At 37.8% G+C, this 13,401-nt stretch overlaps 1 protein-coding gene across 1 annotated transcript in view; it reads left to right on the forward strand.

The window, feature by feature from the left end:
- Positions 1–13,401, forward strand: part of LOC140245020 (alpha-1,6-mannosylglycoprotein 6-beta-N-acetylglucosaminyltransferase A-like) — a 106,018-nt gene that overhangs the window by 45,006 nt on the left and 47,611 nt on the right. The window contains exon 8 of the mRNA XM_072324610.1: positions 2,278–2,442. Within this exon, the coding sequence (XP_072180711.1) occupies positions 2,278–2,442 (165 nt within the window). The remainder of the gene's footprint in view (positions 1–2,277; positions 2,443–13,401) is intronic.

The raw sequence follows: 13,401 nt of genomic DNA on the forward strand, positions 1-13,401 counted from the left end.
TCGTGTTTCAGACCACGTTCGTAAACGCCATTCGAAACGCCTTCTGAAATCTCGAGTTAGATATATGCAGCCACAGACTATTAAAACGGAAAAAAAAGCAAATCATTGAAATGCCGTTTTTTGCAGTGGAGACTGTGATGACAAAAACAAATTTTGATGATGATATTAAGAAATGCTGTTAAGTCCTCATGAATCTTAGAGGCACCCTGAAAACTTAAATATCTCTTTCCTGTCCCGTCAACAGAATTCAAAATCCTTCTTTCCCTGGTTTGGGAATTTGCAGTAACTTTTTGCCTTTTCCTTGAAACAAACAAGTCTCTCCAGCGTGTTCTTTGCAACCTCCTTGATTTCAGTGTGTGAATGTTTGGAGCCGTGATCAGCCACCATGGGATCATAATTATACTCCACATTAACTTTCTTTTTTCTTCTTCGTAATTTCCCCTTTGTGAGTTTATTTTTATTGCATAATCTAGATGAAAAATTCCCCACACCCATTAGCAAAATCAAAAACAAAAACAAAATAAAAAACAAAGAAACAAACAAAGGTACAGTGAAATAGTTAAGGAAATAATTGTGTGACCCACTTATGAAGCTAGTCTGTGTGTAATGCAGAGTTGATTCAAGAAACATCTTAACGTGATAGTGCCATTACCGCCAGCACCTCACTTATCCATATGTGTGACCCAATATCCTATTTTAATTCCCAAAGCAGCTTTCTTTGTGGGGGCATTCTCTGCCGACCTTTGTCGATCCTGTATGAACTGTATGACTCTGACGTCAATTCTTATGTTGTTTACTTGGAAATGGATTATACAGTCCATACAAACCACCTGCTTTGGTCTTAATAAAGGAAACCCAAACCTGCAGAGAAATATGGATTGAGTGAAAGCAGCAACATTAGTAGAACATGTCAGTGAAAGTTTGAGGAAAATTGGACAATCGATGAAAAAGTTATGAATTTTAAAAGTTATGGTGTTGAAACCACTGAATAATGAGACTATGCGAGTTTATGGCATCATGCTTGGACAAAAATATAAAGAAAATATAAAGAGCATTCCACATTTTCTCATGAAAATTACACATTCCAACAACTTGATAATGACATATGTTAAGGGAATTAATTATTCCCCCTGCTTTCTGAAAGTGGTTTAAATAGTCAAATTTCTTTATATTTTCTTTATACATGTATTGTTCTCCACACATTATGCCATAACCTCAAATAGTCTCAATTATACATTGGTTTCAACACCATAACTTTTAAAATTCATAACTTTTGCATTGTTTGTCAGATTTTCAGCAAACTTTCACTGATGTGTTCTACTAATGTTGCTACTTTCACTCAATCCACATTTCTCTTTGGTTTGTGGTTTTTGGTTTCTTTTAACCCATACAAGGATATATAGGAAAATATATCTTTAAGTGGCTGTGGAGAAAGTCAATATTTGCCGACTTGAAACTAATGTGGTTTTGATACACAAAAATGCCATTTCCATTTCAAGATGTAAGATTTCTATGCGGGACTCAACTTCTTTTTTTTTCTGGTGTTCAGTATGGGCCACTATCTAAAACTCTTTCAATTCAAAAATTTCATGACCCAAAATGAAAGGAAACATTGTAATTAATTTTGAAACTTATGTAGTTACCCCATCAGGCCACTGAAACATAACCTTCTTAGAAATTCGGTGGTCCGGTATAAATTTTTAGCGGCCTCATTCCACCACTATTTTTCAAATGTCACTTGATTATACATACGTACAAATGTATGCTATTTTTTTAACCCGTTGAGGACGAGTCCTGAGTATACTCAAGCAGGTGTCTATGGGAAATGCGTGTTGTAGCAAAATCAGTCTGTTCTCAACGGGTTAATTGATGTATCTGGGGTGTAGAACAAAACTAGAGAAGTGAATTCCAAAGTCATATCTGTTCAGTAGTATCAAGTTTTAGTTTAGTATCATTCTGTTACCAAATGTCATTGTTGGATGAAAGGTAGTGATGATTGTCATAATCATGAATTACAAATACCGTGGTATTATTCGTATCAAATGCTGATTGCTAAGAACTGATATATATTTTTGGAAATTGTCACTGCCAAGATGGGCAAAAGATGGCCTCATCAAGTTCCCCCTTATAACAGAATGTGCCCAAATAAGATTGTTTTTCTGGCAGGGGGATAATTTATGTAACCTTTCAGTTATTGTCTCTCTTTTTTTCCCCCCTTCCTCCCTCCAAACACAACTCTGGTTGTGTCTTTCCTCTCTCCCTCTCCCCTCCTGATAGGCCGTGATTCGGCTAGACAAGCAAGGTCTCTTTGAGCGAATGCAGGATCCAAGCAAGTTCCGCTGGATGAAGATGCGCATCGCCCGGATGTGGGATTCCCACTGGCTGCCTGCGGCTGAGGCCTTCCAGAGAGACCAGAAGAATGCCACCAGGGCCAAGAAAAAGGTAAGAAGAAGAGAGGGGATAACCTCATCCCCCTCACCTCCTCCTCTTCCTCCTCCTCCTCCTCGTCCTTCTCCTCGTCCTTCTTCTCCTCCCCTCCACTCCCCCTCCCCTCCTCCTCCTCCCCCTCCCCTCCTCCTCCTCCTCCTCCTAGTTCTTCTTGTCCTCCTTCTTGTTCTCTCCTCCTCTTCGTCCTCTATTCCTCCTCCACCCCTTTTTTCTCTTCTCCATCCTCCTCCTCCTGTTCCTGCTTTTCCTCTTTCACCTCTTCTTCCTCCTAGTTCATCTTATCCTCCCCTCCTCCTCTTTCTCCACTCCCCCTCCTCTTCATCCTCCTCCTCTTCACCCCCTTCACTCTTCCTCCACCTCCTCTGCCTCCTCTTGATTCTCTGGCTCCACCCCTCTTTCCTTTTCATCCTCTCCCTCTCCTCCTCCAAAACCAGAAACGTCCATAACTTTGATTGTGGATGCACAGGTTCCTCACTGATGTTGTCCAGCTGTGCTAAGTTGACATTAAGGGATCACAATCTACCTTTGAACCCTTTAAGCCCCATCTGCCAGCCAATATGTTTGTGATATTATACAGTGTCAATAATCTTGTATGATGGTGGTCTTTGGCATAATCTATGCAAAAATCCTATTTGCATCTGATATTGCAATGACCATTAGGTGAATTGCTATTTGTGATTTCATATGGTACTCTTTAAAGTGCACTTAGAATCATGGTAAATAGTATGTTGTTGGTAGTACTCATCATTAAACATGTTGTAGATGCCGACTTGTGAGTTCTAAAGGCAGATGCAGAGCTGCCTAACTATAGTGCAACATGTTTTGACAGTGTTTGGTGTGTCAGTGTGTGTGTGTGGGGGGGGGGATTCTTTAAAAAAATGAATTTTATCATAATTATTTTTTTTTATGAAATTTGATATACACTGTAGCAGACACAATTTGTGCGCAATTTTCCCTAAATTTTACCAAATATAAATTTTTACTTCCAAGTATGTTTCTTATCATTCATGAGTATCATTTTATTGTCTTGGGAGATTGTCAGCTTTGAAGATGGTCAATCCTATGTTTTTGTTTTTGTTGGTGAATTTTCACATTTCATACTTGAAAAATAGTGTACATGTACAAGCATGTATGAATATGATGAAGCCTTTTCTGTATTTGATTTTACTTCACTTGCAGAAGCCAACTTTAACATGGTGTTGACTGTCCCTTAAAGTTGCTAACAGTGCACCATCCATTACATGTATCTGTCAAATATCTTCTACCTGATATACACTTTGTAAATAGTGAAACCATTCTTGTTATAAATTATGGCCAGTGTGTACAGATGGCTGGCAAAACGTGGTGAGGTGGACGAGCTCAGAGTATACTGCACCACACCAATCTCTTGGTGTGACACAGTAATTAGCCTGAAGACATGGCCCTCAAATACAAGTGGACCCTGGCCATATTGAAGACAATCTAGAATCAATTCTGATTGATTGATTGATTGATCACAGCGTGAGAAAGCAAACACCCTCACGAGGGCAGCCTACATACTAGGAGCAAAGACGCGCTGAAACCTCACAGTGTATGGTGCATGAAAATATGATGTACTACTAGAGAACAGAAGCAGATGTTTAAAGGTCGTGAGCACTGCCACGCAGGAGGGGGGAAAAAAGATGCCCTGTTTCCATAGCAACAGCCTCACCTACTTTGGCAGATCGTTTGAACAGATACAGGACAAAATGCCACAGCACAGTGGAACTCACCAGGAGTGTTTATAAACCTACAGAAGTGTGGACATTGTGCACTGCACAAAGGGACTGAAGCTGTATGTGAAATAGATTGCAGTGTAGATTGGAATGTGCAGAAGCTGAGGAATCACTTGGGGAAACAAAAACAAAACAATACCACCATTTTCTTTCTGTAAGATGAAGATCAGTACAAAGCTCATACTGAGGAGTATTCACAATCCCTCCAAGATGCTTTGTAGGACCAAATGTGAATGCAAAGTTGCATATCACAGTGGAATTGCTGTCAATGTTATACTATTTCCCTATTTGAAGACATAATTTCTTTTCATATAAAGTATTTCTATTTCTTTGTCTCTTTTATGCTGTGTGAGAGATTTTTCATGCCCTTTGAGCACTCATAATGAGTGGTAAAGGGCATTATAAATAGCCCTATTATCATTAATATTATTCCACTATTGTTATTTTTGTTGTTGTTATTATTATTCCACTATTGTTATTTTTGTTGTTGTTATTATTATTATTATCATTATTATCATTATCATTATTATTACTGTTACAATGTACAAGGGCAAATTAATTGTTTGCTTCAGACTGCATATTGCGTCACCCATTATTAAACAGTGAGCATTTTTTAACAGGGACTGCATTTTGGGCTCGGAAACTTGCTCGTGTTGCCAGCAGATGGCATCTTTCTTGACAGAAAAAAAGAAATGAAAAAAGATAAGTCCACGGCAACTGTCTCAGAAGATAAAGCTGATATTTGGGTGTAAATACAAGTTTGTTTGTTTTTTTATTTGCTAAAACTTGGCATCTTGGGAAAGGAAATGGTAATGAAAGAAGACTCTTTGTTTTAATGCAAGGATTTTTGTGTAAACTGTACCTTTGGGAAATCATCTCTTCCTGTTAAAGGTAGATGGATGTGTCCAACATCATTCATGATTGCAGCTCACCCACTACAAGGAAAAGTATGCCTTGTATGTTCTCTGCTATCTTTCTGGCCATTTTTCTTTTCTTTTCTGTGAGAGACAGCTCAATGTTACTATGGCAACAGTTCCCACATTTGCTGTGACGATTATTGACCATGAGGTGCGTGGATACCAAAATGACAGACACCATATATGCAAGAAAATTTGTCCTAATGCAATTAAATTTGTGTCAAAACATGGGGGTGTGAATGGAGGGATAGTCTTTCAAGTCAAAGACCCGGTAGTGTGGAGAATACATTTTACCATGCAATAGGAAGGCTGGCCTTACTCTCTGATTTATTGGGGAATCCTGGTCATGAATTGTGTGTGGCTTTATTTATCACTACTACCAGTGGCGGATCCAGGGGGGAGCGCACCGGGTGCCCCCCCCCCCCCCCCACTTCATTGGTTAAAGCCGAAGAAATCAAAAGAAAAAAAATGGAGGGGTGCATGCGCCCCCCCCCCCCTTCTAATTTTGTAAAGGCGCCCCCTCTTTACGGAATTCCTGGATCTGCCACTGATTAGAATTCTATGTACACAGTAAGTACACACGTAGCAGAAAAATCAGACTATTAACATTTCTCTCCCCATGCTACATCATGTACAATATATCTCTAAGATTACAGTACAATGTATTTCAAATTGCTCGATTTCACTAAATTGTATTGAATGGTACAAAGCATTTGTGAAGCTTTGAGTTACAAAGACAGGCTAAATGAACCAATAGACCAGTTTATGCCTTTCATACCTTCTTGACAACCTGAAAGCTTGCCCTAGGTTTGCCTGACATAGCTACAACTAATTATGCAAGCTAGATTCCAAGTATTGAAAAGTGTTTTTGAGGAACAGGGTAGTAGAATAGCTACATGTACATTGTAGTTGCTACGTCAGGGCGGAAGAAACATTCATTCAGTAAATTTGATGGATAGTAAGCCGGTCTATTGATGTTCTGTTTTAAACAATGTGATGCGCAGTGGCATCTATGGCAACCATTCTCCATCGTCATACAAACTAGTGCAATTATAGCAGCCAGGCAGACAATGCAAAATGTCACTGCACAAGATAATTGCTTTGTAAGGCTTATTTTATTCATAACTATACAACAATTACAGTAAATCTGAATTCTGCATAACAGCGTTTAGAGTGAGAAGGTACCCCGTTGCTAGGCAGCAATAGACGCTCCTACAGCATTAATGAAATATGTTTTGTGATATTTAGTAGAAGCTTCCCCTGCTTTGTGAGTAGACTTGGTGAAGTTAGAAAAAAAAAGACAAAACAAAAGGGCAGTTTCATGAAAAATGAAACTTTTCATAGAAATCATAAATCTGCAATGATTTGAAAAATATATGAGCTACAGGGACAAATTAAGTTTCAACTGCAAGAACTTGTCAAGTTCTCTCATTTGAGTGGTACATTGCACTTTGATACAATTGAAGTACATTTTAATGTAGGCATTCTTTTCTCTTTAAAAAAAAAATGGGGGAAATTTTTTGCCATTTTTTTTTTCATAAAAAACATGCATTCTTTGCTCTCATTATTCGATATTCACGGACACATCAGAATTTATTTCAAAGTAGGTTATGTTGAAGAATGGACACCCACCCCCTCCCCCCCCCCCATAAATATTAGTCTTGTTTATAGATTTATTTAGAACTGTGCTGTGCGGTGTGTATATTGGGACTTTAAAATGTGAACTATGTGGCACTGTCCGTTATGCTAAAAATGTAAAGTCTGTAACGCTACTGTTGAGAACCTACAGAGTAAATGCTGAATCTGTTGTACACAATTATCAATCTAAAATGTAAAAAGCAGAACCTGCATGAGCACTGTTTCAGAAGAAAATGTCTTTTACTTAATGCTCGAATTCTTACATTTTTTCAACACATCCACAGGGAGTTAAATAATCATGTCCCAAAAATGTAATGTCCGTAAAGGCAAGCATTTTGTGTAAAGGTCTACAAAATGATTTATGGTTAGTAATCGAAACTCGGACTTTTAGCACTTCAGGATGACCGCTTTAGAATAAACCATGAATGCATTCAGAATGATCGTGCCAAGTGGTTGAAATGCACCCACAAAGTCACCAGAAAAATTCTCTGAACGCAATGTCTGTAATGCTGGAATTGCCAAACACAAGTCTTGGTGCTCTCTCAGTTGTGAGTGAAATCAAGATTTCATTATTGTATGCAAAAGAGAAAGAAGACATTACAGAACTGGAAGATCTCTTTGCTCATTTGGCTTTGATTTAATTGTTCAAAGTCAAATCAAGCATTCATCTGACTTTTATCTTGTGAGATGTTATGTTGGATAAAGTCACTTGGCCACTCCCCTTCAAAATTTCATCTCATTGGTAGTCCGCTTCAAAGCTTCAGAATGAAGCATGATCATAGACTCAGTATTGTATCATCTGAATTTATTCCCACCCAAGGTGGCCACAACGAATTTGCTCATAGCCTGCTTTCAGTTTCATCAGCATACTTTCAGTACTAAATTCTCATTTATTTTAGCGAACATTCTAACAAGTGAAACTCCTGACATTTGTAATGTTGTTTACATTTGTAGTTTGAATTATCCATTGCTGCACACTGACACTGGTCCAATGTCCAGGACCAGTTATAATCACTGTCGGACCAGTAACTTTTTCAGGAATGGACAGTAAAAATGGGGAAAAAAAACTGGGTACCTACTGGTCAAACAGATGGGTGGGACCAGTAGAAAAAAAAATGGTGAGTGTGCAGCCTTGGATTATCATACCGAAGGTTTGATTAGTTTGTGTGTGTGTGTGTGTGTGTGTGTGTATTTTAATTACTGAATCATCTTTGTGTGTTCTGTATTCATTCAATACCTCAATTCTAACACAGTACAGTGTCATTTTCTCACTTTGTGCAATAATTTTTCCACCATATTACACATGAAAGAGGACTCCAAATTATGTGCAATACCTTCAGCAAGGTGCTTTAATATGATGGTGTTCTCTATGATTATAAAGAGTTATGAAGAGAGCCATGATTTCATTATCTGTGCTTGTAGACGGGAGCATGGGGGGAAATCAGTGTTTGCTTTCTTTGCGCAGTGTGGCGTAGCTTTAACGACAGCAGCCTCACGCGAGGAAAAGGGCACTTGCAGCGAAAAGTCCACATCTATGACAGTTCAGAGACTTACAAATTTGTATACCCCCGACTGGAGGTTTTCAAGACAGGAAGTCATTGCAGGGAAAGGGGGGGGGGGGAGGGTTCGAGGAGGTGGGTGTGGGAGGGGAGTTGTTAACACAAAGTGACAGAGAAAACAACTGGCTGGGTGAATGTTTTTATAATTGTACAAACTATCAATCAGCAGTTAGTTCACTTTAAAGGCATTATTTACCATTCGCAGGTGAAACAAAAATCTAGCTTAAGTGCTTCAAAATACTTCTAAAATGTGAGTTAGGGATAGAAACAACCAATGTAAAAATTTTAGTCAGTTTAATCAATGTTAAGTGTATTGTTAGATGTAATACAAAATGTGAACAATAGTTATAATAAAATTGTTTCTAGAATTAAAACCATCTGCTGTTATGGTTTATTGAGAAAAATAAGTGATATCTTTTTATATTTTAGGCTCCCAATCATAAACAGTACCTTTAAGATTTTGTTTGAGACATTGTCAAACCTTGCTGACTATAAAGCTGTTTGATATTGAATGCTCTCATTAAAAAAAAAAGAAAAAAATGTGAGAAAACTCCAGCATATAGACATTTCAAAAATAACACCAGCACTATCAAGGGATCTATTCAAATCTCATGTGCGGGTAACTTTTCACTGAATTTTTTTTTTTCTGACATACACTTATATTTATTGAATTCATCCATTTCTGTCTAGTCTTTTCTCCAACATATTAAAAGATGTCACTAGTCTTTGTGAATACGTGTGCAACTACATGTACGTATGTCTACTGAATCCACTGTGTAAAGTTTGTATATAAACATTTACTGACTTTGGGTTTGTTTTAACTACTAGTGGTAAAATTTTTTCAGTGCCTCCACTTTCAAATGCTGCACACACACACACACACACACACACACACACACACACACACTCTCATATATATTGATATCTATATGATATTTTTTTCCAATGCTGCAAAGCAACAGCTTGTATTGAGATGTAGACAGCAGGTGTTTTACCTTCAGCACATCTGTTGCCTTGATGTCAGAGCAATGGAATAGGCACTGGCAGTAGCTAATGACTGTACAAATTTCCGCAGCTCAACTTGACCTTGAATAAGGAATGCTCCAACGGCCCCAGAGGACTGGCCAGCAAATTTAACCTCATTTTGTCTACCAGCTCCAGCATTAGAGTCGTCCCGCCCCCCAGCTGTGCCCACTGGATAGCATTGAACTCTGGGAAGGAAAATGCCCATTTCACACTCGAGAAATAATTCAAGTCCACTCTTTTATCGAGAAAAGAGACGTACTGTTCTGTGCGGGAATGGATGCATTTTCGTATGGCATTGTTCCCTGTATACTGTTTGTGTAGTTTGCTCTGTTATTGTTAATTTTTTTACAGTCATTTGACCTTTTGTATCCAATGACGGGATGTATCCATCAAATTTGCCTTTGCCTCCATCAGAGTAGCCTCTGGGTAATCTATTAAATTTCTGTGTAACTCCTTGATCATGTGAAGCCACAGTTATAAAAAAAAAAAAAAAACAACATCAACAAAACCAATGTTATACATTGTACAATATAGGTTTGCAGACATTTTATGTGCTGAAATGTAACAAGCTAAAGAATGATATCAATGTATGAGACTGTAGTTGGACATTTTTGAGAATAAGCTCAGTTACATTTATCCTCAAAATGTGTAAATGAAAATGTGCAAGTCTATCATCTGTAAAGAAACCTCATTAACATTCATATGATACTGCATATAATACAAAATACATCCTGTTACTTGATTGTGGAAGAAGAATAATGATGATAAGCAGAACAGATATAGTCATCATGGCAGAAAGTAGAAATTCATGTAGCAGATTATCGCCTTCCACTTTAAAAATAAACCCTTAAAGTGGAAATCTGAGACAAATAAAAGTTTGTCCAGAAAGAAAGAGTATAATCTTACAAGCGCAAAGTCTGTGAAAGTTTGATCAAAATCAAATGAAAATTAAGGTAGTTATGAGATTGTGAAGGTTCACTCATTTTCGCGTTAACAGTTCTTGAACAGTCAATATGAATATGCAAAAAGTTAACTGATGATGTCATCCCCTTTAATACAATTTGCCATACGGTGCAATGTACACAAAGTCATGAAATTTATGTTGCAATTATGCCTCAGTCTCAAATCCTGATAGATCTGACTGGTCACTATTTTGTAGGTATGGTAGTCAGCCAGGTACATGTATAACAGTGTTTTACACTTTGGATAACAGAAGATTCAAATTTTAGTAAGTTTTATTTAAAACGATCAATGGAAAATTGTGAGATTATAATAGTGATGACATCATCAGCTCATTCATTTGCATATCATATCAACTGCACAGGAACTGTTTGTTTTGCAGAAATTAGCAAAGCTTCAGAATGTTGTAATTCCCCTATTGAATCTTTGTCAAATTTTGATCAACTTTTTCACTATCTTTTTTTTTTGGTACTCTTTCTTATCAGTCTAACTTATAACTGGCCCAGAAATCCCCTTGAAATTCAGAGCCAGAAACGCGGCCAGAAACCAGCGCAAAAGTAAAAACACACAAATATCTTTCCACCTTGCATATTCCAACTAAAAAAAAATTGTGATTCCGGGGAATTAAAAACACACAACTTTTACAGTGCAACCCCCGAAGTTTCTTTACAATTCAACTGAAACCTGCAGTGCTCTGCCTTTCATGGTACATTTCTTGCTGACCAACACTGGCTGTGTAGAGCCACAGTCATGCAGGTTCAATAGTACTTTTGTACTGCAATGTATATGATTCTTGCTCAGCAATAAAATCAACCAGAATAGAGAAGCCACTTGAAAAGACATGTAAAACAAATTTTTATATTGTATGGTTCCAGTTATTTGTTCCCTTTGTGTATGGCCATTCATCTGTGCCAGGGCTAATATTGCCGTAGAAATGTAATTATGGTCCTTTCAACTTCAGGCATGGGTATGTGAACAGGCCCCAATCGATATTCCAGGTTGCTGTTTTGCATTGTAACCCAATTGACAATGGAAACCTGGTAGGTGCTATGCAATATAACCAGCATGGAGGGAAGGGGCTGATTTTTACAGTGTGACTGAGTTCAACTATAGTCACAGGACCTTGTTCTTGGAGGAAAGGTGAAGTAAAAGAGGGATTATTTGGTTGACACACTTGTGGGATCATGTATAGTGAACGAGCTGATTTCTGCCAGTGTGAATGGGTTTAAGTTGTCACGGTACCGTACCCTAGGAAATAGAGGGGGAAATGTGAGGAAAAACAAGGGTTGGATGATGTGTTAAGTTGGAATCATATACATGTACCAGACAGACTGATTTCTACCAGTGTAAATGGGTTCAAGTTGTCACGATATTTTGAAAGGTATTTTAATATTGAATAACATCTCTTGCAGCCCGCAGGCTGAATTGCGGACATCTTACAAGGATCAGCATGAATACATTCAAATATACAAACATACATTAAAAATATTTACTATTGCACAATAAAGTTAACCTTTATCATTAAAAAAAAAACAAACAAATGATACAATTACAATTATTAATACCTCTGTTCTTATTTTCATAAATAATCTCTATTGTTTATAGAAATAACCTGACTACTAATCAACTTCTTTTTCATCTACTCATGCATCTTCTTCTTCTTCTACATCTTCTCTTTTCCTCCTTATAAACTTTACTGTCCTCATCTTCACTTTCCCTCCTTCAACCTCTTATTCCAAGAAATACAGTTGAACCTCTTTTATCCGGCCTCCCTTTATCCGGATCTCTCTATTATACGGACGCAATCTCGAAGTGATTTTTTTTTTTTTTTTTTTTTTTATAATTACGGGAGGAAAGGGGGATTCCCAACTCCTTGAGAACTCCTACACGAACACACATGAATTACATATTACTTCCAACATTAACATACACCTCTATTTTGGGGTCTGTTACTGAGTGTAACAATGAAAAGGTTGCAGTATACACATTACTATATGTGGTACTACAATGGGCTACATCAGTACATGTGTATGTATATGCACATGTATAAAGCATTGAGTCTCCCGTATCCGGCCAAATCCCTTATCTGGATGAGCCCCGGTCCCGACTTGTCCGGATACAAGAGGTTCAACTGTATAGGAGAAAGGTACAGCACAAGAAGAGTTACAATGTAGTTGACCTGTTCTTGGAACCATGTACATGTAGTAGTAAAAGGGGCTGATTTCTACCAGTGTAAACTGATTCAAGTTGTCACATGAAGGTGTCCAAGGGAATATAATGGTAAAGGGAAGGGAAGAGAAGTATTGGTTGATACATAACAAGTGTGATATCTTTCTGCCTTCCTGTTTAGAAGTTCATGCATCAGTGTTGTCCTCTGGACAAATACAGTGTGGGACCAGGGAGGTGAGTCTCACCTCCCTGGTGGGACTGACTTTGCTTGACAAGCCCCTCCTGTCTCCAAATCAGATTACCATGCAGTGCCGTCTTGGAGGGCTTTCACACCAACGGAGATCCCGTTCATGATCATGCTGCTAAAATGTACACTGTATGTGTTCTCAATTGTGGTTGATAGAGTGTCAATGCGGGGAAATGAGTCTCCACAGTAACTGTTGAAGTACAACTGATATTCCATGTAACACCTAGTCACAGACATCGTGGCTTTCCCATCTAATTAAAAATGCATTTCAATAATAATAATAATAATAATAATACATACAATTTCTATAGCGCCGTTCTCCACTTTGATTAAATGCTCAAGGCGCTTTACAATAGGTACAATAGGTACAATAGGTAATACTATTACATGCTAGAGTGCATACAGATGAGCATGCATTATTGAAGAAGTGATTACAAGGTCAAGCTAGTCTCCGTTCCATCCATCACTTTGTTGCGGTATAGGGCCTAGATAACAAAAAAAAACAAAAACAAAAACAAAACAAAACAATAATATTAGCCATGCCTTATAACAAACTATGTTGAAATATGACTATCAGGACTTTAAAGGTGGACAAAGTTGTAATGTCCGTAATGCTACATATATGAACCTGTAGAGTAAATGCTGAATCTGTTGTACACAATTATCAGCGTACAACTTAAACA

This window comes from Diadema setosum, chromosome 22, assembly GCF_964275005.1.
Source record: "Diadema setosum chromosome 22, eeDiaSeto1, whole genome shotgun sequence".
Taxonomy (NCBI): Eukaryota; Metazoa; Echinodermata; class Echinoidea; order Diadematoida; family Diadematidae; genus Diadema; species Diadema setosum.